This window comes from Protopterus annectens, chromosome 2.part0 (genome assembly GCF_019279795.1).
Source record: "Protopterus annectens isolate FY-2018-M chromosome 2.part0, PAN1.0, whole genome shotgun sequence".
NCBI classification, from domain to species: domain Eukaryota; kingdom Metazoa; phylum Chordata; order Ceratodontiformes; family Protopteridae; genus Protopterus; species Protopterus annectens.
In genome coordinates, this window is record NC_056728.1 from 1,757,201,786 (window position 1) to 1,757,228,532 (window position 26,747).

At 42.0% G+C, this 26,747-nt stretch overlaps 1 protein-coding gene and 1 long non-coding RNA gene across 3 annotated transcripts in view; one reads left to right on the forward strand and one right to left on the reverse strand.

Moving 5' to 3' along the window:
• SLC66A1 (solute carrier family 66 member 1) overlaps positions 1-26,747 on the forward strand; it is a 506,383-nt gene that overhangs the window by 284,165 nt on the left and 195,471 nt on the right. For both annotated transcript variants that reach the window (XM_044061786.1, XM_044061785.1), the window contains 2 exons: positions 1,153-1,307; positions 18,658-18,750. In XM_044061786.1, the coding sequence (XP_043917721.1) occupies positions 1,153-1,307; positions 18,658-18,750 (248 nt within the window). The remainder of the gene's footprint in view (positions 1-1,152; positions 1,308-18,657; positions 18,751-26,747) is intronic.
• LOC122793609 overlaps positions 1-26,747 on the reverse strand; it is a 372,997-nt gene that overhangs the window by 109,765 nt on the left and 236,485 nt on the right. The gene's annotated exons all lie outside the window — the stretch shown is intronic.

A 26,747-nucleotide genomic window follows, 5' to 3' on the forward strand; every position in this document is an offset into this window, starting at 1 on the left:
TAGTGCATAGAGTATCAGAATATGATTAAAACATTTTTTTTCATGTTCTTTCTGTAACTGCGCTTTAAAGGTAATCCAGTATGCCTATAGTTTTATTGAAAATAAAATAAAGCAATATAAAAATGGTCAAAAATATTTTATATGGAGTGAAGTTCATTCAAGGAGTGAAGCATATGGATTTCTAGCATTCCTTAACCTAATGACTTCTCAGAGCCAGTTTGGGTCTATCATTCTCTGATTCTACTGTAGTTTCTCTGAAACAAGAAGGTTCATCCTGGGAACTGTGCAAAACATGCTGTTAACTTCTAAATGTTATATATCTTAAACGCTGAATATAGGATCACATTGAGGAATAGTTTTTATTTTTTGTAGATATGAGACTGTTTATTTACAGATAAGGAATCTTTGTATGCATTTGGCTTAGCGATTCATGGAGCAGCTGACAGTATCAAGAACATCAGTAACCATGGGCAGGACAAGTCTGTATTTGAAGATTAAAATTACTGCAGTTCAGAGTTGCAATGCAATACCTGTGTCAGAATGTCTAGGATCAGCAGGGTGTGGTAAAGGATTGCTAATAATCAGGATAAGTACTATAAAAATGGGCGAATGCTGCAAATTGTGTATAGGTATGTGCTTGAGAGGCATCTAAAGTATATGTGAATCATACATTCACTCTCTGTGCATAATACACTTCTCTTTTAATGTTTCCTTTGCTCTAGAATCTATAACATTATATGCATACCTTTTCTACTTATTTATTACACTTTCTGTGATGTAGTTCTACTTGCTGTGCTTTTTGAACATTTAAGCCCCCTCACAACATGTGAGTGAGAACACACACACACACACACACACACACACACACACACACACACACACACACACACACACACACACACACACACACACACACACACACACACATACACTTGTGGTCTCTATCTGTTGATTTCTATCTATGCTATGCCTGTAAGAGGGAGCCATTTTACAAAAGTGTATTTTCCAGCAGTGAAGGACCATTAGAAGACAATAGCAAGCACAATGCTTCTCATTTGTTCACCAGCACTCTTCAGTAAGATTATGTACGTATGTTTTAAATGAGGTGTTTGCATCACATGGATAAAATACTGCTTTATTTATCTGTCACAGATTCAACAAAGATAAATTTTGCCTGCATAGTTACCTTACTGGGAATATCATCAACTACTTCCCTTCTGTCCAGACTTGCTCCTCAGAATTTTGATGCTGGAGAGTTCAAAGGGCGAGCTTTGCTGTCAACACAGACAGATGGTACTAAGAATGAGGTAAGCACTAAGGAAGCATTGTGCTTCTTTTCTGGCATGTAACCTTGAAACGCTTTTGGATGTCAAGAAAACTAAACAAGGTCCACAAAAAAATAATAGTCAAGTTGGAACATGATTTCTCCAAACAGTGTATTGCAAATAACGAAAACTTAACAGCTGGGAATTAATTTCAGGTTGTTAAACTAGATATACAGTGTTGATAATGTCATGGTGTTTATTTAGAGAAAACTGCCTGACTTCTGCCATCAGGCTGGCCATAGCTTACGGCTTGGCTTCTTGTGGCCTTTTCTTGTTCCTAGGTAGAAATAAAGCTAAACAGCTATACTTTTTGCATGGAACATAATAAACTGCATCATGGTTTAAACAGCAATATCTTGGCTGCATCAGTCTTTGGTATTCTAATGTCATCCAGGCTTCTCCTGCATTTGTTAATTTAGCTACACATGCCAAGCTTGTTTGTATTTTTGAGATTTTCGGGAATGATTTTAAAACAAGTTTAATTGGCCAACGTTGGATTTGTTCTGGTAGTGCTACACAGTGATAATGTTGATACATTGTTGTGATTTTGAAAGAAAAATGTGCTACCTTGAAGTAGACTGCTTGCATCAGGCCTGGTACAGTGAATTTGTACTCACCTGGTTGACCTTATGTTGCATGAAGCAACCATTTGTAAACTTTAGATGCAAGCTTTTCTAAAATGATGAAACTGAACTGAACAGCATTTGGCCAAGGTTGTGGTGTGCTTTGTGTTGTTCACCTACAAGTTGCCCCACAGTAAGGGTTTGACTGCTGCCCACACCTCATAATGATTCAGGTTTCCATGTCCCCCCCTATTGAGTTGCTGTCCAGTCACCACTACTGCCAACAGAGAGAATCACTTTCCCTGCACACATGACATTCTGATTTGTCTCTGGTTGTGGGGTCTTTTAGGTTCATAGGTAGGTACTAGGCTATACAAGCCTAGCCAAAAAATGTACCCTGGCTTTCGCCACCCAAGAAAATTATTTCCCTGTGCACCTGTCGAGCAGAGCCACAGAAGTGATCCCCGGGGCGAATTTCCCATTTCCCATCCAATCATCAAGATTTTTCTTGAAGAGTGCTAATGAGGAGCTCTGTTTGACATAGATAGGTAGTCTGTTCCAGAGTATGGGAAGTCTCTGGGACAGGAATCTATCCCTCCAGCATGTTCTGTTTATTGTGGTGACAAGGTTAAGGTCCCTAGAGTGTGTAGCTCGGAGGGATTGGGATTTCTTTAAGTGGAGCATGTCCAACAGCTCTGGGTTTGACATAACTTTGTATGTTAGGCAGAGATCGCCCCTGAGTAGGCGATATGTGATGGAGTAAAGCTGGAGTTTTTTGAGATGGTCTGCATAGGGCATATGTTTGAGGCCAGTAATCCTCTTTGTGAGGTATTTCTGTGGTCTTTCCAGTTGTTGTAGATGTCTTGTGAGGTGCATACCAAAAGGGGTGTTGTACTCTATAATGGGTCTAATGAGTGATGAGTAGAGGGGAACAATGACCTCTTTTTTTCTGGATGAGAATCCTTTTGTGATGAGATGAGCAACGTAGAAGGATTTCCTGACCACTGTGGCGATGTGATTATCAAAGGAGAGACTAGTGTCCACCTGTGTCCCAAGGTCTCTTATCACATTTTTGGCATTAAGTAGACTACCAGCTATGTGGTAGTTCATGGGTACAGAGTTTTTAACAAAGGGGATGACAATACACTTTTTGGGATTGAGCTTCAGGCCATGGCTTTGACACCAGGTATCTGTCTTATTGAGGCCCTTTTGTAGTTTGTCCACATCGTTAGGATTTTCGATTATGGCTCCTACTTTGCAGTCATCTGCAAACTTTGTTAGCCAAAGACCTTCTGTGTTGGCCTGCACTTCAGAGAAGTAGATACCAAACAGGAGAGGACCCAGGACTGAACCCTGTGGTACTCCACTTGTCACTGGTCTGATGTCGGATTTGGAATCCGCTACTTTCACAGTGTGGGTTCTGTCCATGAGCCAGTTGGCAACCCATCTTGTGACATAGGGATTTATACCTAGTTTAGTGAGCTTATCTATAATTCCAGAGTGGGGGATGGTGTCAAAAGCCTTGGCGAGATCTAGATAAGCTGTGTGAACCATTTTACCCTGATCTATGGCTTTGGTGACTGCTTCAAAGAAGTCAATCAGGTTTAGGAGACATGATCTGCCTTTTACAAATCCAAACTGTGTAGGGTCCAGAGTTTGGAGATTACCAATGTCTTTGTTTATGAGTTCCATGATGATACATTCCATGGCCTTGCAGACCAGGCTCATCAGGCTAATGGGGCGGTAGTTCCCGGGGTCCGTCGTGGCTCCCCCTTTGTGGAGTGGGATAACTGTAGCAGTGCGCCATTCAGTGGGTACAAAGCCTGAGGTGAGGCTATGATTGAACATGGTACTTAGGTAGGGTGCCAGTTCATTCTGTAGTTCATGTAGAACGCAGCCTGGGATATTGTCAGGTCCCATGGATGCTGTGTTCTTGGCTTTGGGAGTGTGTTTTTTACCTGTGCAGCTGTGATTATAGGAACTTTGCATTCTTCAGGTATAGAGATGGGCCATCTAGGGGGTGAGAGGGGGGTAAAGTTAGCACTGAACCTATCTGCTAGGATGTTGGCAATATCAGTTGGTTCTGTATATTTAGTGCCATTATGCTGTAACTCAGTGCAGATCTGAGTGTTGCCATTTAGATTCTTGACATAGCTATAGAATGCTTTGTGGTTGTCTTTAGAGTCAGTGGCAATTTTGTTTTCGTAACTAGCTTTGGAGGATTTTATGAGGGATCTCAACTTCTTACTGAGGTTGACCAGGGAGTTCCTCCAGTCATGGGATTTTACTCTTTTTTGCAACAGTTTCTTTCTTCTGTTGTAGAGTTTGTTTATGGCAGAGGTCCACCAGATTGGCTTTCTTTTTTTAGAGGATAACATCTTGGTTCTCTTAGGGATAGCATGATCCATACACTCGTGTAAGTGCTTATAAAGTGCATTTGTGTAGGATTCGGCAGTCATACCTCTATTGTCCGTCTGCATGGGTGTCATGAAGTTTGTCACTTCTGTCTTAAGAAGTGTGAAGTTGGCTTTTGAGAAGTTTTTAGGATGGTTTCCCTAATTGGGGCTGGGGGTGGGATGTGGATGTCTAGGCTGATTAGCTTGTGGTCGGATCTGACCAACGAGGAATTTACCTCTGGTGTGGAACACCGGTTTCCCATGTTGGTAATGACCAGGTCTAGGATATTGCTGCCCCTGGTGGGGGTGTGAATAAGTTGATCCAAGGCGTTTGAATTTATGAATTCTAGAAAACGTTGAACAAAAGAGTTGGTACATGAGTAGTTTTCCCAGTTAATGGTGGGGTAGTTGAAATCGCCCATTATTAGGGTGTTGGGTTGTACACTAATACTTTTGTCACTAAAACAAAAGGCCTATTGAGGAGGCACATCTGGTACAGCTCAGGAAAAAAGCAAAGATTTCTAGTGATGGGTGTTAGGAAGTTTAACCTTTTGTCACCACAGACACGCCATTAGTTGATTTTTCTTGTTCTCTGGGGCAAAATCATATAGTAATGCAAATGTCCATCAGCTCAGAAAATACAAACTTGTACACAAAGTTTGAATATATCATGTTCCCAGTCCTGTCTTGGCCACCATCACACACTGACCTTTTTCAGCATTGTCTTCAAGCTGTTGCATCCCTTATTGAACTGTGCTGTAGTTTGGTGACTCCAGACCCAGTGAAAATTTAGCATCTGCACCAGTGCACCAGCAACTGACAGGTATGTGCCAAGACCTGTGTTAAAGTGCATTAACATTGATGATCCAGATTATTTACTCTCCATCTCTCCTGGCTCACTCCCTGCAGCCCTGCAGCTTTCTGATTAGTATTGTCACAGATTCAGTAAGACTGCTAATGTTCCTTGGGTGCTGAGAGAGACTGCTGCAGCAGCAGCTTGTGGCTCACTTGTTTTTTTTCTCCCTGTATAATCTTTCTGTCCATACCTGCCAACCGTCTGCTTCTCATCCCATAGATCTTGTGCACATTTGTTCTCAGTGCAAGGGGTCCTACACATCCTAAACCCAAGTAGAAAGGGCCATACCCAGGCAGCTATGGAGGAGTTTGTGCTCTTCCTTGTGTCTGTATATCCACTGGATGTTGAGGGAGGAGCCTCATGGTTGGCTTCACCCATCCTTAGACCAGGGGTGTCTGTGTTTCAGGCAGAACCTAATTGTCCCCAGGCTGGGGAACTACATAGGTTCATAAGTGTTTACTAGTCTAACAACCACAAGGGCCTTTTTAAGCCTCGCCACGCATCCCAAATCTCTGACAAATTCTGATACCCTTGATGATTGTAAGCATGGGCCTGGGAGATGAACCATTTACAGGCTGTGCCCATTAGAGACATAGATGCCAAACCAGGGATGAATTTCCAGTTTCCCAGCCAATTGTCCAAGTTGCAGTTGAATTGGGTTATGGTGGAACTCTGCTTCACATGGATGGGGAGCCTGTTCCATAGACGTGGTAGTCTCTGGGATACATACCTATCTCTCCAGCAGGTCCAATTTGTATCACAGGCAAGGTTTAAGTCTTTAGAATGGGTAATTCTGGTACTGTTGTTTTGTGGATATGCAGGTGGTCCGTCAGAGTGGGATCTGACAATGCCCTGCATGCCAGGCATAGATCTCCCCTCATGTTTGGAGTGCACCTTTCTTCCCATTCTAAGCAGTATTTCTCAGGTCTGTATAACCTCTCTTATCTGGTATTGTTTTTTTCTAATATGTTGTGTATTTATAGTACAATTCAGTCAGATCAGAATGATTATGAGTATGATACATGGGCAACTTTTTGGAACATTATGCTGGTCCTTTGAAAGGAAAGAAGGAAGGAGAGAAACTAAGTGAATGGTACACTTGACTTGCAGAAAACCTCTTGATGTCAGAAATATGGGAGATGGTGTTCTGCATACTATGTAAATGATGATAAAGGCCATCAGTAAGAATAGGCATACTGCCCCCTGCACCATCATACTCATGTATACTAACCCTAACCCTAATCCTAGCTCTACCATTGCCCCTAAGCCTACACATTACATTACTTAAAACCCTTTCCTTAACAGTACGACTTTGCACAAGGCAAAAGGAATTCGAATGCCGACAACACAAAACATGTACAACACTGATTCACTCCTCTTACTTACACTTTACTTTGACTCTAACCCTTAACCACTGGTATATTCACACCAACTGCTACAACAGTCTTGCACATCTTCACAACCACCACTTTTTCATTCAAACATTAATTTTATTGCACATTCCTGCTTACCTACACTGTATAAAACTAAATTCAGCACCATATGTCATTCACTCAAATGAGCATTCACTCATTTGAGTGTTATCTCTTATGTATACAGACAAATACTTTTCAACCAAACGAGTAATCAGCCTTTTGAGTTCCAGCTGTATATGATATATACTTTCATCACAATATAGGACAGCACCATCAAAAAAGATAACAAGAGGAGTATACTGAAAAGCAAAAAAATGCCGAAACTTAAAATACTAAATCCAGGACTTGTGTCAGTTTGATAATTTTACAACAATTTGTGCTTATGGTGTTTTAGTTTACAGTATTTTGTTTTTGACATTGTGTGTTTTGACAAAGTGGTACTTAATCACGTAATTACAATCCTGTATATATATATATATATATATATATATATATATATATATATATATATATATATATATATATATATATATATATATATATATCTGTAGCTGTTATGATGTAAATGTATTAAGTCTTGAATACTGAACATTATTTTTTGTTATTGAATATTGTCATTTATCATACTATAATGTGTGTTTTTTTACTATTTACAAGTTTATACTAATGGTGTGTAATTATACTACATTTTAGATTACAAGACAGTAAGTCTTTTCAGTGTTGTTTGGAAGGCTGAGACAGTACTTTTTGATTAGCTGCCTATTTTTAAACAGGGAGACAGAACAGTGTTTTCCAGTTAAAAAGGTATCATTTTCCTCATACTCCCTTAAAAGGTACATTCAAAGATGCCGGAAAGGAGACTGTACGGTAGTTAAGTCTGATTCAGGAACAATATGGATACTGTCCTCCTGTCCATGTAAGACTGGATCAACTCTTTGCCCATTTGCAGATAACCTTTCCTGTAACTAGTGTAGTTCAGATTCAGATTTGCTATATCCAGGACTATATGTAAGCTTCTGAGCCCCCCCCCCCCAAGCTTTCTGTGTTGGAGGAAAGCCTTCTAGCTTATCAGTGGGAGTGGTAAGCAATAGGTAACCTGTCTACCACATAAGGAGTGGTTCTGGCCCAGAAATTGTAGTTACTGGCCGTTTGGGCAGTTTTTCCATCTCTCTCAACTTTCTGATTTAAAAGCCCACATTTGCACTTGTTTCCCACCTTTCCTGTAACTAGTTTAATCCAGATACAGATTCTTACTTTTAGCACTTGAATTTGCTTATTCGTGATCAGCACTTGTTCAGAACTTGTAAGCACTAAATAACCTACTAATTACTACAGCACTCAGCCTTCCTCATTACCTAGAGGAAAACAGTTTTGGTACTTAATTTCCTCACTTGCTTAGAGAAAAACAGCTCTTGTACTCACTTTCCTGACTTATCTAGAGGAAAATAGTTTTTTTATTGAGGCATGTCCAAGGGTCAGCTCCCAGTGTTCTCTCCTGTCTATCTGATGAATCCAGGCATCTTGGGGCAATGTAGAAATTGCCTCATGTACACAGACAACCCTCTCCTCCTACCACCCAACACTACAACCTGTGAGAGATGCACTTATCTAGCCAAACTGGAGGTAAAGCTCTTTTCAATCAAGACTGAACTTGACAGTCAAGAGGAGAAGGTAAACACTTGCATCACACCACACTCATCACATAGTCTCACTAAATCTACACCACCAAAATCCACACATAGAAACACAAAAACATTCACGGAGGCTCTCTATAATAATCTGCTCAAGCAACAGAGACCTCCAAAGCAGTAATGCAAGCAACCTCCACCCCACAACACAACCCAAATGACACATAGTCCACAGAGTCAGTGTGCCACTCAACCACAGCCAATAAGGCAAAACAACGTACCCAACACACTAGTCATAGGCGACTCTATAGTCAGGCACACTGATGTCCCACTCACCAGGTTAAACAGGGAGAAGGTTGCTGTCGGGTGCCAGGATCCGCCACATAACCCACGTACTCAGGTCACTCCACAACAAGTACAAATATGACTCTGTCATTGTCCATGTTGGTGTGAACGACCTGAGACGTACCTCCCTGGACTACATGAAAAGAGACATGGAAGAGCTCTCCAATCTTGTAGCCCATGCAGGTATGACCCTAGCCCTGAGTAGCATTCTGCCATCACCCAGAATGATGCCGCAGTACAAGGACAAAATTATTGACTTCAACAATTGGCTAAGCTTCTGGTGCCATTCTAAAGGGATCCAGTATCTGTCTGCCTGGGATGACACGGTCGACAGACCATGATGCTTTGCCAGAGATGGCCTGCACCTGTCACCCCTGGGATTCTGGATACTGGCTAAGGTTCTTGCCACCCCTATAGTGCCTTTTTTAGGCAAGATTCAAATGACAAATTCACCACCGTAACAGGAACAGGCAAGCAAAAACTGAGGGTGATGCTACTCAATGCTAGAAGTCTAAATCTCAAAATGCACTCACTCGAGGCACTCCTTAAAATGGGGAACATCGACATCTGTGCAGTGACTGATACCTGGTTCAAGGCTCTAGAGAGCACCCCTGCTATAACTCATACCACACTTTTCGGCCATGTAACCTGGACCGGAACACCAAAGGCAGAGTTGTGTCCATATTCATTAAGGATATCCACACCTCCAGGCTAGTTGCTCAGCATAATGCAGCCGAGGTTATCCAAGTGCAACTAACTCTGGGCAAAACTGCAATCCAAATTGTAGCTTGCTACAGATCACCCACCATGCCTCAGGATTCCCACTCCTCTTTTCTTGATGTACTGGGAAGTATTAGGGTTCAACCAAACACCCTAATAATGGGCGATTTCAACTATCCCACCATTAACTGGGAAAACTACTCATGTACCAACTCCTTTGCTCAACGCTTTCTGGAATTCATAAACTCCAATGCCCTGGATCAGCTTATCCACACCCCCACCAGGGGCAACAATATCATAGATCTAGTCATTACCAATATGAGTGACCGGTGTTCCACACCTGAAGTCAACGCCTCATTGGTCTGATCCGACCATAAGCTAATTACCCTAGATATCCACATCCTGCCTCCACCCCCCATTAAGGAAACCATGGTAAAAAATTTCTCCAAAGCCAACTTCATGCTTCTTAAGACAGAAGTGGTGAACTTCATGACACACATGCAGATGGACAATACAGTTATGACTACTGAATCCTGCACAATTGCACTTTATAAACAATTACATGAGTGCATGGATCGTGCTATCCCAAACAGAACCAAGATGCTATCCTCCAAAAAAAAGGAAGCCAATCTGGTGGTCCCCTGCCATAAACAAACTGTACAACAGAAGGAAGAAACTCTTGCAAAAGAGAGTAAAATCCCATGAGTGGAGGAGTTCCCTGGTCAGTCTCAGTAAGAAGCTGTGATCCCTGATAAAATCCTCCAAAGCTAGTTACGAAAACAAAATCACCACTGATTCTAAAGACAACCACAAAGCATTCTATAGCTATGTCAAGAATCTCAATGGCAACACTCAGATCTGCTCTGAGTTACAGCACAATGGCACTAAATATACAGACCCAACTGATATTGCCAACATCTTGGCAGATAGGTTCAGTGCTAACTTTACCCCCCTCTCACCCCCTAAAGAGCCAATCTCTATACCGGAAGAATGCAGTTCCTATAATCATGGCTGCACAGGTAAAAAACGCACTCTCCAAAGCCAAGAACACAGCATCCATGGGACCAGACAACATCCCAGGCTGCGTTCTACACGAACTACAGAATGAACTGGTACCCCACCTAAGTACCATGTTCAGTCATAGCCTCACCTCAAGCTTTGTGCCTGCTGAATGGCGCACAGCAATGGTTATCCCACTCCACAAGAGGGGAGCCACCACGGACCCCGGTAACTACCGCCCCATTAGCCTGACGAGCCTGGTCTGCAAGGCCATGGAATGTATCATCATGATACTTATAAACAAAGACATTGGTAATCTCCAAACTCTGGATCCCACCCAGTTCTGGTTTGTAAAAGGCAGATCATGTCTCCTAAACCTGATAGACTTCTTTGAAGCAGTCACTAAAGCCGTAGACAAGGGTAAGGTGGTTCACACAGCCTATCTAGATCTTGCCAAGGCTTTCGACACCATCTCCCACTCTGGAATTATAGATAAACTCACTAAACTAGGTATAAATCCCTATGTCATAAGATGGGTTGCCAACTGGCTCACTGACAGAACCCACACTGTGAAAGTAGCAGACTCCAAATCCGACTTCAGACCAGTGACAAGTGGAGTACCACAGGGTTCAGTCCTGGGTCCTCTCCTGTTTGGTATTTACTTCTCTGAAGTACAGGCTAATACAGAAGGTCTTTGGCTAATGAAGTTCACAGATGATTGCAAACTAGGAGCCATAATCAAAACTCCTAATGATGTGGACATCCTACAAAAGGGCCTCACTGAGACAGATGCCTGGTGTCAAAGCCATGGCCTCAAGCTCAATGCCAAAAAGTGCATTGTCATCCCCTTTGGTAAAAACTCTGTACCCATGAACTACAACATAGGTGGTAGTATACTTAACACCAAAAGTGTGATAAGAGACCTTGGGATACAGGTGGACAGTAGTCTCTCCTTTGATAATCACATCGCCACAGTAGTCAGAAAATCCTTCTACGTGGCACACCTCATCACAAAAGGTTTCTCATCTAGAAAAAAAGAGGTCATTGTTTCCCTTTACTCATCACTCATTAGACCCATTATAGCGTACAACGCCCCTTTTGGTATGTACCTCACAAGACATCTACAACAACTGGAAAGGCCGCAGAAATACCTCACAAAGAGGATTACCGGCCTCAAACAGATGCCTTACGCAGACCATCTCAAAAAACTCCAGCTTTACTCCATCGCATATCGCCTACTCAGAGGTGATCTCTGCCTAACATACAAAGCTATGTCAAACCCAGAGCTGGTGGACATGCTCCACTTAAAGAAATCCCAATCCCTCCGAGCTACATGCTCTAGGGACCTAAACCTTGTCACCACAATAAACAGAACATGCCATAGGGATAGATTCCTGTCCCAGAGACTTCCCATACTCTGGAATAAACTACCTATCTATATCAAACAAAGCTCCTCATTAGCACTCTTCAAGAAAAATCTTGATGATTGGATGGGAAATAGGAAATTCATCCCGGGGATCACCTCTGTGGCTCTGCTCGACAGTGGCACAGGAAAATAATTTTCTTGGGTGGCAAAAGCCAGGGTACCCTTTTGGCTTGGCTTGTATAGGCCCCAGGGCCGATAGCCTAGTACCTACCTATGAACCTATGGAGGGTCATGATAATTTTTCTGTGATATCCACATGTGTTTTGCTAACTTAGTGAAGCCATATGACTGTATCCTAGAAGATCTTTTGGTAAGTGTGTAACAGTACAGGGTCCCTGGGCTTCCTACTCTATGCTGTTCAGTCATTTGAGAAGAGTTATGCCTGTATTCTGTATGTATTAAGTCGGATATGTTTAAGGTGAACACAGAACTTCCCCAAGAGTGTGCCTTGTCACCTTTCATGAACAACATATCAAGGTACAGCCAAGGTCTGCAGATATCCAGTTTAGGAATGTTAAAACCTCATTTCTTTTGTTTGAAGTTGATGTTCTGCTGGACCTCAAGTGACTCCAGCATGTGGTGGAGTGATTTACTACTGAGTTTGAAGTAGATTGGATTAAAATCAGTATCTCCACATCAAAAGTCATATTTTTTCCCATTAAAAGATTGTTTGCCTTCTGCAGGTAAGGGGAAAGTAAGTACCTTATGTGGGGGAGTTTAAGTAACTTGGCATCTTGTTCAGGAATGAATGCTGTGGCAGTAGCATGGCAAGGATAGGGCAAAGGGGCAGCCAATGTGGGGGCAAAGTGTTAGGGGGTGCAATCAAGAAGTGCAGCTCCTGTAGTCTATTTTTTTGAATGTCAGTACAGAAAGCACTTCATCACTTTGTGTGTGTTATGCTTGCTACAGTTTAAAAAAAAGTCATAATCTTTTTTTCTTTTTCTTTCTTTTCTTTTGTAAATTAGTTTATTTATTTATTTATTTATTTGCTCTTCAGTTATAGAGCTGAGGAGACGTGAATCTGACTATAGGAAGCCATGACTGGTATGAACGTACCTATCAATTTGCTACAGTAAAAGTCGAGGGTCCTGTTTTGCTGAGGGTGTTGGGCACTGTATTGGGGGCCATCACCAGCCTAGATAAGACAGCTGTGGCTTTGCGCAGGGGGGATCAGAGTAATGACCAGCAGATGGATGCAGAGGCAGAAAATACTGCACCTGTACTAGCTGGGTGGTGAAGTGAAAGGTGAATCTTTGGGCAGAGCTCTCTACTTACCAGTCAGTCTACACCCCCATCATCACCTGTAGTTATGAGTTCTGGGTAGTGACAAAGAGAATAAGATTATAGATGCTAGCAGCAGAAATTAGGTTCCTAAACAGTGTTTACACTCCGTGAAAGAGTGAGACCTTCTACACCTTGTAAGATCAAGATTTTTTCCAGTCACTTCTCCCATATGTTGAGGTAGTTTGGGCACTTTGTGAGAATGCCCCCATTTGTGTGTCCCACAGGAGGCATACCAAGCAGGGAACACTAGGGGAGGGCCTCAGGATAGACTTACAGCACACTGTAAAGATTATATCTTGCAGCTTCTTGAGGATCCAACAGAAATTATCAGGAGGCTGTTGCTGGAAATGTGTACTAGGGAAGTCTGGTTTACAATGGCTTGTTACCACTGCACCCCTTACTAAGAGAAGAAGTTTAGTAAACAGGTGAGACAGTTAGCATTTTGTGTGTGTGTAGAAAAATACCCATTTCTAAATCTTTGTGGCCTGCTGCTTTAGTGCTAGATAAGCCTAGCATCTTGTATTATGGGAATAGAGAACAAGTTTTGGGATAAGTAATGCTTCAAGTTAAAAAAAGCATTTCTTACCTTTACAGGACAAAATGTTATAGATACCAGAATGCTGCATATTATTTGACTTGTTTTGTTTTTAGGGGATGAGATTTTATTATTTGTTTTTCTTTGGAATTCAGAGAGATTCTCAGCACCAGCACTAATTGGCTAAAATGGGTTGGTTACTTAGCATGACAGTGAGAATCTCCAGTAGAGAAATACCTCATTAGCTGCTAATTACTGTATCTTTGAATCAAACACTGCACTGTCAGACCTGACTGCGGTCATGTTCTCCTAATCAGTCCATGAATCATGATATCTTAAGCACCCTCCAACACAGACGTATACAAAGCCTTCTAAGCAGTCATATTTGTCCTCCTATGCGTTCCAAAACTGCTGTATTTGAGGGGGCTGTAATGGCGTAGTATCAGACTGGTATTTCACTATTGTGCTGCTACTGATGATGGTCTTTTGGTTGCAGATGCTTTGATGCAGTCTGGAAAGGATACATATTGCTTTAGTTTTACTCCATTTCAAGTGTGTACATTATTTTACTACAGTGTTTTCTTCTCCAACAGCACTAAATCTGTTATCTCTGTTTGGTTTGTTCTCAAAAAATCCCAACTGTCATCAGCTGCATAAATATTCTAAGAACTTCTCACATGTCAGTTACAGGAGATATGCCTCTCAATTTCTTAAGTGCAAGAATACTGAACATAACAAAAAATAATGGGGTGTGGGGGGTAAATGGTACAAAGGCCCAAAAGAGGAATTACCCTTCCAAATCTACTTTTGTTTGCAGACAGTCTTGCTGTCCATCCAAGGGTAAAAAGGTTCTAGACATGTACCTTCTGCTAAATCTACACAAACCCCTATTTCCCTGAAACCTCATTTTCAGGACAAGCTAGGTTCTATCTGACAATTTACTTCCCTTTTCTCCTCTATCAGGTTCCCTTGTCCCTTCACCTTTTCCTGTGTCTTCCAAATTGGTTAAGGAACTCAACAGACTCTTGGGTTCTGTCCATTATCTGCCAAGGGTATTTCATGGGTTGGAGATCTCTTCCTCCCTTTCTGGGCATCCCTCAACCTCTTCGAGAACAGCTTTGTCTCTTCCCAGAGGTGGTTCATTCTCTCTTGAGTCAGGGCACCATTCAGGCAGTGCCCCTTGCCCAGGAAGGGAAAGATTTTTATTCCAGAATGTTTATGGTTCCCAGGAAGGAGGGCACCTGGAGTCTAATTCTGGAGCTTTCTCAGCTCAACACATTTCTCAAGGTTCCCTCCTTTCAGATGTTGTCGCTTCAAACTTTATTTCCTCTTCTTCTTCCCCAGGCCTTTTTGGTCTCTCTGGACCTCAAGGATGCCTATTTTCATATCCCCATCTATCCTCTTTTCAGAAAATGTTTGTGTTTCTCTGTTTCTTTGTTGCATTTTCAGTTCTCTGCTTTGCCCTTTCTACTGCCCCAAGGGTATTCACCAACTGCCTTGCTCCTGTCATTGCTTTTTGCAGGATGAGAGGGGTTCAGATCAGTCCTTATCTGAATTAGTTGCTCATTCAGGCTTCCTCCCCCGAGGCTGTGCATCAGGATCTCCAGTCTACTGTTGCCCTGCTGCAGATTCTGGCATTCACCATAAACTTTCAAAAATCAGTCTTGACTCCATCTCAGGATCACATTTTCCTTGGTTGCAGGATCCAGACCATCCTCATGCTGACATCTCTGCTTGCCCCCAAGGCCCTGTCTCTGATTGCTCTTTTTCCAGTCTCTTCTTCCTCTGGATTCAGTCACGGCCAGAAACTTTCTCAGGGTCATCGGGTTTATGGCTTCCACCATTCCTATGCTGCCTGTGGCCAGATTACATATGAGAAAGCTTCAGTGGTACCTCAAATCATTGTGGCTTCAACATTGTCATCTCCTGGACTCCTTAGTTCTTTTCTTCCTAGTCTCAAGCTTGAGCTCCAGTGGTGGATTCATCAACTTTCTCTCAGCCCAGGGCTTCCTTTCCAGTCTCCAGTCCCTATTCAAGTGCTCTTTACAGATGCCTCAGACAGGGGGTGGGGAACTTCTTTTGACTTTTTCAAGGTTCAGGATCTCTATCCTCTCCATCAGAAGTTGGATCATTTCAACATCAAGGAGATGAGGACTCTGCTTATCTCTCTTCAGGCTTTTCATGCCCACCTTCATTCAGGGCCCATCAAAGTTTTCACAGACAATACCACAGTGATGTGGTATGTCAACAAGCAAGGAGGTACAAAGTCATACCTCCTTTGCAGTTTAGCTCTTTGGGTTTGGTATCTCGCTGTCCAGTATCAAGTGACTCTTCAGGCTGCCCGCATTCCCTCAGAGCACAATCTAATGGCAGACTGAACAGGGCCAGCACACAAGCTCATGAATGGATGTTTCACAGAGATGTGTTCCTGGACATTGTCCGTTGGTGGGGTACTCCTGAGGTAGACCTTTTTGCCTCTCCTCTAAAACAGATAACTTACTCTTTTCTGTTCCAGAGCCCCAAGTCCTCTTGCTGGAAAGTGGACGCCCTGTCTTTTCCTTGGAAGGGGATGTTTCTCTATGCCTTCCCTCCCCTTCCCCTGCTTCCAAGAGTCTTGCAGAGGATTAGGCAGGACTCTTCCAAACTCTTGTTCATGACTTCCTTTTGGCCCAGACGGCATTGGTTCCCCCTTCTTTCTCATTTGGCCAGAGGAAAACACCACAAGTTACCTCACCAGGTGGGCCTTCCATCCTTGAGACTGCTACTAGATCTTCTGTCCATACCTTCAATAAGCTTTATAATTTGGATGTTATTTCTAGGGCTAGAGCTGGGTTTGCCAGGGCTATCCTCCATGGGTTTCTTGAGGACTCTTCAGTGCCATCCTCCTTCCATGTTTCCTCTTTAGGTTTTGCAGTCTTCGTTGTATAAGGAATCCTGGAACAGTGATATGGGAGGATATAGTACAGTTGTGTAAAGTCTTACCATAGCAGTAGATGTCCTTGTCTTCACTGTTGCACTATTCACTCTCTCCCTCCTGCCTCCCCTGCTCTAACTGGTTCTCCTTACACTCCTGATTGGGGGTTCTTCTTTCTTTTCTCCTTCTGGATGCACATGTTCCTTGTGTTCCCTTAAGGACATTCTTTTCCTCTTGGGGCTTTTCAGTTCTGAAGTGTGTGCTTCTGTATGTCAAGTTTATCCACTACTTTATACTTGTTGGGAGCATACGTGTGAAGTGCAGTATATACTGTCAGGACTTGGACTATTTTTGGCAGGAGATCACTTATGTAAGGAATACTTCAACAGTGAAGAGAAGGACATCTACTGTTATGGTAAGATTTTACACACCTGTACTTTCTTATAAGCAGGGAAATTGCAAGAGATAATCGATTCCAATATATTTTCCCAGAATCCTTCTTTCACAAGAAGAGACCTGGTGTTCTGTTCCTCAGTTTCTGCTGGATTATTAGAGAGATTTACCTCCAGTTTGGCTAGATAAGTGCATCTCTCACAGGTTGTAGTGTTGGGTGGTAGGAGGGGAGGGTTGTCTGTGTACATGAGGCAATTTCTACATTGCCTCAAGATGCCCAGATTTATCAGATAGACAGGAGTGAACACTGGGAGCTGACCCTGACATGCCTGAATAAAAAAAATATTTTCCTCTAGATAAGTGAGGAAAGTGAGTACAAGAGCTGCTTTTCTCTAAGCAAGTGAGAAAAGTAAGTACAAAAACTGTTTTCCTCTAGGTAATGAGGAAGATTGAGTGCTATAGTAATTAGTAGCTTATTTAGTGCTTACAAGTTCTGAACAAGTGCTGAGCATGAACAAGCAAATTTAAGTGCTAAAACTAAGAATCGGTATCTGCACTAGATGAGTTACAGGACAGAAACAAGTGCAAATGCAGGCTTTCAAATCAGGAAGCTGAGAGAGGTAGAAGATTGCCTAAACGGCCAATAACTACAATTTCTGGGCCAGAACCACTCCTTATATGGTAGACAGGTTACCTAGTGCTTACCACTCCCACTGATAAGCTAGAAGGCTTCCCTCCAACACAGAAAGGCTTGGTAGCTCAGAAGCTTACATACAGTCCTGGATACAGTAAATATGTATCTGGAACACTAGTTACAGGAAAGGTAGGAAACAGGCTTACAGTTTTTTTGTTTACAGAAAAGTAGCAAAAACAGTAGTAAAAACAATTCACATGCAGTGCAAGCTAGCACACTTGAGTATGCAGCAATATTAGACCAAACACAGTTTAAAAAATGCAATTAAATTAAAAAGGACTAAAAGCAAGTGCAGAAAAAGTTTATTAGGTAGAATGTGGTAAAGAGATGGGACTGGGGGAGTGTCTCAGATCAAATCTACAGTGGGGCGGGCAACTGCAAAAGCCACCAAATTTAAACTACAAACCAAAAATAGGGTGGGTGGAACAGAACAGAAATCTAAGCAACAACTAACAGTAGAAACTTTAAAACCAAAAAAATATTCTCAGCTCTGTATATTTGCCGATCAGTCTCTCAGAACAGTGAGACAACAGTTTCAACAGAGATCTAAGCAACAATTAACAAACTCTGTAACCAAAAAAAATATACTCAGCTCTGTATATTTGCAGATAATCTGTAAAGCAGCATTTATTTATTTCTTGTGTTTTGGTTATTTTAGTTGTTGGCATGGTACAAGTGTCCCCCAGGAGAACACTGTCTTAACTGACTCCTTCAGAATCACCCAGTATGCAAACGAAGACTGAAAGGGGGGAATTGGCAAAATGGCTAAGGTCTTTATCTTACAGATACAAGGTACAGGCTTTGATTCTGACCTCTGATTATTGGCTAGGCTTGTAGTAGTCTGCAAACGGATAGCCTAGTATTTACCTTTGAACCAGAAGCTAAAGGACTAAACTTGTTCACAGATTATGGCCTTCTTCCTCTGCACTAAACTGACATAAAATTTTGTATGATATACATTACATTATTATATTATTTTTTGTAGTCAGAACTACTTCATACCATTAGCTAAAACATAATACTTTACAGCAGTAACTTATTCAAACATTTATTTAAATCCTGACTGTAAATTTGCAGCATTTCAAGTTTAGATTTGTCTTTTTGATACAGGTTAAATATCTTACTTCATTTAACAAGGAAATCTAACATTTTCTTCTCTAATAGGACTTTTCAACCTCTGAAATTGTTGGTTTCACAATCGGCTGTATTTCTGGTTTATTCTACCTTGCTTCAAGAGGACCTCAGATATACACCAATGTAAGTGCTTTAGATTTATCAGGTTTGCATTTATCTTGGGGAAAGTCATTATGACATGCACCCTTTTTGCACAGATTCTTGGAGAACATTTGCTGGGAATCAAGCATGAAAGCTGGGTTTCAAACACAGCTCAACCTCATAGAGTAAGAAATCTGGACAAAGCCATAAGTAATTGGGGGCAAAGGCCCAATAATTGGGACAATTTTTAAATATAGCCCTTACAAACTTAGTTGATAGGTTTTGCATTTGTATGAATTTTCTGAAGAGTATAAAGTCTGAAACACAAATGTCTGTCATTTTTTCTGATTTCAGTCTTCAATGGTTTGCAGACAGTTTGCCAGAAAACCAAATTTTTATGAGGAACAAACCAAAAATATGAGGTGAAAATCTGGACAGTTGAGAGGTATTGACAACAATCAATTCTCAGTATTTGTCATCCAGTTAAGGAACATTTATTAGCTGAAAGATCAGCTATCTCTGCTAACATACAGTAAATGCAACTGAATTCAAAGATAAGTATAAAATATTTCAGTTGCTCCTTATCTTGTATAAATGTGTGGACTGTGACATATTGTCCTATTTGCAGGAGTGAAATGGATAATACACTCCATGGACAAAAACTTCCTCTGTGTAAAGATAATAAAATACATTTGTGAATAAAAATGGGGCACACAGTAGAAAATCAAGAACAAATAGTAAATAACTTGGCTGAGGCATCCTAGTGAGCTTAAGTTTAGAAACAATTCATTCATAGAGATGCTCTTCAGGGTGGCAGATGACTTGTGTCTCATGAAGACAGAGTATTGTTGTGCAAAGCAGACATGAATAACAGCAGGGACATATTGCACAAAAAGACAGATTGCTGTGCTTCAGTGGGATACAGTGTGCAGGATGGAAAATAAGTGAGGGAATCCCAGTAATGTAGCTGACAGCATATGCAGAAGGACGGGGTTGCATTGTTAGTCTGCCTTGCACAAGCCTCATGAGAAAGCACATGAGTAACTAGTAACATTGTCTTCCTGTTCTGCTCATGCTGAAATACACAAAGAATAGACATACTATGACATACAGGTGTGAGGGAGATGCAGATATTAGTGCAATGCTTCAAATACAAGTGCATGCATGCAGAAGCCTGAGACAGTGCACATAGCTCAACACATATGCTAACCTAACCTGTGTATGCACAATAAAGAAGAATCAGTACAGCAGGCCCACAGCTTTACAGATAAGGTACACTGCCACAAGCCTGTGCACTGAAGCAGAAGCACCTACACTATCACTTATGTTTGTAATTCAGCAGGCACATGAAATGGTGTCCTCAGAAACACACAAGCACACCTGTGTTCCCTGCCCTGTAAAACACCTCAGTGCCACAACAATGCAACTACCATCAACAGCACACACAACAGACAGTCACCCACAGCAGCCAGTGTGGTATATCCTGGAATCTGTCAATGGAAACAAAGTTTATTGGGAAGAGTTCTCAGAAAAGAAGGAAAAAGTTTTAAATTATAGTAGGAACCACAGTAGAAATGAGATATACAGTACTATTCAGGGTATTCCTGCTTCAGCTGTGCTTCACAGGACTGGAAATTTTCAGGGTGATGGTATCCCTGGTCAGCAGTCTAGTGCTTTCACTGCACTACTCACTGGTGGGAGGGATGCTATTTATCCTGGCCAGTTGGTCTGCCAGGTCATACATACCAGCAGTCTGCCTTAAGGAATGTACCTACATAAGGTTTCAGCAGCCGCTCCCTGAACTGGCTATGATTCATGCTTTTCAGAAGGCTTTGAGTCACATGTAGCACAACTTAATACTGCCATTTAATGCAGTGCACTTAGACACATCCTGCTTCCCAGAGTGGGCATACATTGCATGTTAGTGTTGTGCAGCGGAATGGGTATGCACATTACCTTTTTGCTAATGTACCTCAGTGAAAAATAAATATTCACAGGTTATCAGCTGACAGTCGCTTCATCAGAACGCATATGGAGCAAACTGGTATATATTAGTCACATTTACTAACAATCCACCATGTTAGTTGCCAAAAACAAGCAGCAAGAAAGCCACAGCAACAGCATTTGAGCAGCTTAGCATTTAACTGGCAGCATAGAGGCACCATTTTCACAGGAGAGAGTTCAGAGAACAAAGAACACAGTCATCTGCATTTCTGTGGTATGATGTTTTACAGCTGTCAGACATATGGGAGTGTATGCCTAGGAAAAGTGCATGTTAACAGCACTGTAAATATATCTATGTCTAGGAACAACGCATGTTAATAGCACTATAACTATATTACCAGTATGTGCCTGCACTATGCTTGCCTACAGCCTGTGGCTAGAGTTGTAATTGTGTTGCTGCTGTAATTGTTTTCATAGCACTGTATCTGTGGCATGGCAGCCCACAAGTACAAGACTTCCCCCAACATACCCAGATTTACAATGTGTGTCACAATGCTGTGTATTGGTGAGTGAGTGTGTGTGTGTGCCTGGGCAAAGCCTATGGTAACACTACATAGAAACAGTAGTAGGCAGGCAGTTACAGGGACCGTAAGGTACCTAGCCATATATACTTTTAAGCAGACACAATTAAAAGTTCTTTTCCCCCTTTTCAAGCACTTGGTACTGCTTATCTCCCAGATTGAGCAGGGTTGCACATGATAGATAGCTGTAGTATAGTAATGGTTGGTTTTACCTGACTCTTCCCCTAAATAGTTACTAGATTCTGTGCTACTGCTTCCCACTATTCCATTCACATTTGAGTGCACCCTGTTGGTGGGAACCCTCATAACATAGGGAGAACATGAAAGCTACACATAGACAGTGACTGCAGGTCAGGATTGAGCTCTGGACATTGTCTTCTTAAGGTGAAGACCTTAAACATTATGCCACAGTGTCCTGATAAAGAAACAGACCTTGTATTGTTGTGTGCAGGAAGCAGCTCAGAGCTTTAGTCCTATGTGCAAACTCCCAGACTGTTAATACATAGACTGCAACAATGTTCTGTTACATATTGCCAAACCAAGCTACCATGCTCATAGCTAGCCCACAGTACTCAGCAGTCACTACCCTACAGCTATGGCCTTCTCTCTTCCTAGATGTAAATATGTCCTCCAAGGGGGACAGATGGAGTAGATGGTAGAGGTTAAACAAACTTAGCCTTGCAAAGAACAGCATCCTACTACAGACACTCAGGAACCTTGCAGTGTTTGTTGAAGATGGGGTCCCACCAGCATCTAAGAGACCACATGTGGGCTACAGTGGTCCATGGCATCAATGCCATGGTTAGCAGGAGTCACACATCACAGTAATGTCAGAAGCAAGTTAATACTAGAATACAGTGGACCTCAAAGAGACAGACCCATATCTGGAGGAGCTCCACCTCCCACTGCAAGAGTCATTCATAGCATCCCTACTTGGAAGCAATGAGGAACATGGATATCATATCAGATGGAGTGGAGTGTACGCAGGTTATGTAAGTGGTCAAACTTCACATGTCTCACAGAGGGGCCAGACAGTTTAGTAACCATAACATTAACACTAAACAGCAACTCTGCACAGATGGCTTCTGGGGAGCACACACTGATCAGAGCATTTGTTCTCCTTAGGTTCCTTGGGTGTTCAGGCTCAGGAGGCAGCATAAGTATGTGTATGTTGTTCGCCTGTAAGTGTCTAACCTCCATTTGCATACTTCACATGTTGCAGCATTGGTCATTGTCATTCTGCTGTTTCTTGTGTTTTATAGTAACAGATTAGGCCACTACTACAGTGACAGGTGTAAAGACTGGGCCAGGACAACAAACTGAGGTCAGCACCCACACTGGGCCTGAAGATGAAGCCGACATTCTGGTTGAGTCACAGTCCCAGGATACAGTGTAGCTGTCTGTCTCCCTCCTGAGTTGTCTCTCAATCATTTTTAAAGATGACAATGTGTCCTGTCCTCATTCACACCTGCTCTACAGAATTTACAGTATGGGGGCTTGTCAGCTCTGACTAAGGGGGGCTCTCCACTTCATCCAAGAGCACACTCACTAATCTCCTAGGAGCTGTGGCAGCAGACTGGTGCACTGGCTTGAATGTGTTTATATTCACTGCAGTAGGGGTTTCTGTTAATGTCTAGTATCATAGCCAGTCCCTAATATGTGCACAGCTCTTGGCATCAGTTAACAGAAGTGCTTATTTAAAATGACTGGTATGATGCTTGGCTTCTGGTAGGGTTTGATCCAATAGCACATATGCCTCCAGGAAACCTTGGAGTCCTGATAATATTCCATGATAGGTCTCATGAGTGGCCACTGAGACCGACTCCATGTGGAGCAAAAGTGTCACTATCAATGCCTTACCCATCAGTGGCTCTATCTGGGATGTGTCCACACCAGTGGTGGATGCATAGGGAGGCCACTGCAGAAAACACAGTCTGGACCTACATCAGTAATGTTGTCGCAGTCCTCTACCGCATATTGAGAGCAGCTGTTATGAAGAGGCAGCAGGAGTACCACCTCATTACAAATTCATCTTAGGGACATGTTTCACCAGTACCACCTCATCACTGTCCTGTTGTTCTGCTAGGTCTGGACAGCTTATTGGCTGCAGTGCAGAGGTATGTTGTTGCTCCACAGAGGAAATTGTATTTAATACTTAATGTCACCTGTCCCATGACTCAAATGTGTCCCTCTGGTGATCACCAAACCTCCTCTAGCAGGTTGTGTAGACACTAGACAGCCATGTGACAATGTTGTGCCCCTTAGCACCTGTAAAAATGATGATAGGTGTGATGCACATCACCCTCCTTCCTGTGTGGTATAGGTGGAGATGCCAGATACATAGTGTCACTTGACTGTGTACTGCCTAGAATAGCCTTTAGGTAACACTGCATGGATTAGTTTGCTTTGTGTGACACCTCACTGGCACTTTGTACATGTCATGGTCTGTAGTGGTGGACTGTATGATGCTGCTTTTGCCTGCGCTGCCATAGTCTGTGCTTTACACTGTCTGGGGATGGTATGACTGCTAGTTGGTTATCTGTCAGCATCACTGTAACCAGTACTGGACACTTTGAGATGACCTGCTACTGCAGGTGTGATGGCTTCTGGCACTACTGACTGGGCTCCCTGTTTCCTTATAATCATTGTGTAGCATTCATTCAGCATGCTGTAAAGATCATGAAGTTTATGCCAGGGGCATACTGCAGTGCCTTCCTCAAATGTGCCTATATTGCAGAACCAGGATTTAAGCAAGCTTACTACTCCATTATATTCCTGGCTTGTATATAGGCAGTGTTATGTTGGTGTTTGGCTATATTTTGTTGGTTTTGAATGTGGTGTCATCTTCCAGTGCTACAAGGGTGTCCTGCATCACCTGTAGCGCAGCAGACATATGGAAAGGGTGTGAGACAGGTACACATACTGTCTGTGGCTGTAGACATGTGGGTGTAGCAGTGTGTCTGCACTAACCTAGCAGATGACTTTGTGGAATGTCCCTCTGCAAGAAAAGGCAGTGTAGTTGACTTATATACCATGTGTGGGAGACGCAGGCACTGCCAGGATGCTGTGCAAACACATTGATTAGGACCCCATGTGCACTGCACACTACCTGGCAGCTGATGCAATAGTAGCCCTTCCTATTGATGTGATACTGTTTGTGAACTCTGGGTGGATCCTTTGCTGACGTGTGTGCATGGCTCCCAGTACTTCAGGAAGGCAGGCAATGTTGTAAAAACCATACATGATAGTAGGTCTCTTTCCTCTGCCATGTTGGATGAACAGATTTGCTAATCCAAGTGTCAGCAATTTATTGGAGAATATCTTTTGTGCTCTACAGGCCAATGCTTAGGAAATGCCAAATGTATCCCATATGTTTGTTTCATTTGCATCTTTCCTTTTATCTCTGGAAAGTTCCAGTAGTTAGAATTGTAAGAGCTGTGCATGCCTTACTATCCACTTGTATGGGAAGGCCTCACATTAATCCAGATTAATCCAGATACATTTTGTGTATCGTACAGGTCAACCAATATCATATAATATCTCTTTCCACATAAAGATGGCCTTGGAACTACTGAGAAATCATCTGATGCGATGTTACCATGCAACTGTATTACTTTCACTCATGCTGCTTGCCATCATAAAGTGTTACAGGGTGTCTGGTAATGTTGCCAATGTATAACAACTGCAACAGTGCAAATGATGCTGTTGTTCCCAGAGTTATCATCAAATGCAGTTCTAAATGTTTTGTTGTGCATTTTGCCTTTTTACTCAGATTCAGCTGATAGCATGACTTGAGCCTGATGTGTAAGAATTGTGGTCTACTTTCAGTATTCCTTATATGCATTTCCTTATGCACACATTACATTGTGTTTCTTCATCTGCCTGCATACCTATCAACCTCTTAGAGCAAGAAGTCTGGACAAAGCTTAAAATAACTGGGGGGAACGAAGGCCCACAAATAGGGATAGATTTTAAATATTGCACTTATAAACTTAAAAGTTTGCTAGAATAACAGGATTTGTGTTAGCATGCATTTTTTATAAAAAAATATGAAGCCTGAAACTTAAATATATATCATTATTTAGTGACTTCAGTCCTCTGTGATTTACCAGAAAAACCACAAATTGTATGAGAAACAGACCGAAAATGTGAAGTAAAAATCTGAACATTCTGTAAAAATCTGGACAATTGTGAGGTATGTCTGCCTGTCATTACAAGCATTGCCATAAGAATTTATTAATTTCCCCTATAGACTTTAACTGATTAAGGCTATGTCATGGCAATTTAAGGGAAGGTGGGGTAGAAGGGAGCACCTGCATCAGTGTAGTTTGGATATGAGTTAGTGTGGGAGAACAGCAGACTGAAATGATGACTTAAAATGTTTGATGAAGCAGGATATTAGAAGAAGGAGCTGATTATTTATTTTGTTACTTACTGTTTACCATTTGTTGGCCACTTAAGTTGAATGATTACTATGGACCCTTTTCAGCCATGACCGAGGTATACATCAAAATAATAGTTATACAATGTAGTTGTATATATGTTGTGCTTGGATACATGCAGTGTGTTCATTTCTTTGTAAGTCACATCTATAAAGAAGAAATGAAATGGAGTTTAGAGAGATAAGCTACACCTGTCAGCAGTGGATGGTGATATATGGATTTCCTTATAATGACAGAAGTACAGTTGGGAGTTTCTAACATCCACTTATACTGTGGTATTCAGAAACATTTTCTGCATTATGGTAAGAGAATTTGCATGGCAAGTGACCATGTGCAGTGTGAGGGCTTTTCACAGGCACTCTTAAGTGCAAGTGGGAAATACAAGAAATTCTGTGTCCTGCATAGTATGCAAATTGTGGTATAATGAGGCAATAATGAAGAATATTATTAAAATGAGGGCACTCATGAATGCAGATGAGGATAAGCAGCATGGCAGAGGGATTCAGAGAAGTTTATATACTGCAGTGAGAGGCACTAGCTCTAGAGTAGTGACTGGAGTAAAATCCTGGGGTTGCAGAAGACGAATCGTTAAACAAGTACAGGTTAGACTCCACACTATTAAATCTGTATATGCATCAGGCTGCACTCACTGTTGTTAGTCATAGTGTTGCTTGTCATCACCCTCAGTGATGCTGTCATCATTCCATGCCGAACATGTTATGCCTTCCACAACGCACTAAAATTGTCAACCACTACCATGTTGATAGGATCACCATGCACAAGCTGGTTAAGATGTGTTGCCTTTACATGCAGGCCTGTGGGATGTATAGAGCACCTGTCCCTGTAGATACTAAGGTATGTTTGGCTTCAAGAATGCTGGCTTCAAGGACTTTTTAGTGACTAACATGTGTATCTCTGGCATCTGGAGAACAAGAGCAAAGATATATTAACAGCGAGGATTTCCACTCTATCAACTGCCAGGGGGTCTGTAATGCACAAGAAGTAATGTACAATGTGTATGCAGGCCACTCAGGTAGTAACCACAACTCTCACATATAACACACATTTCTCC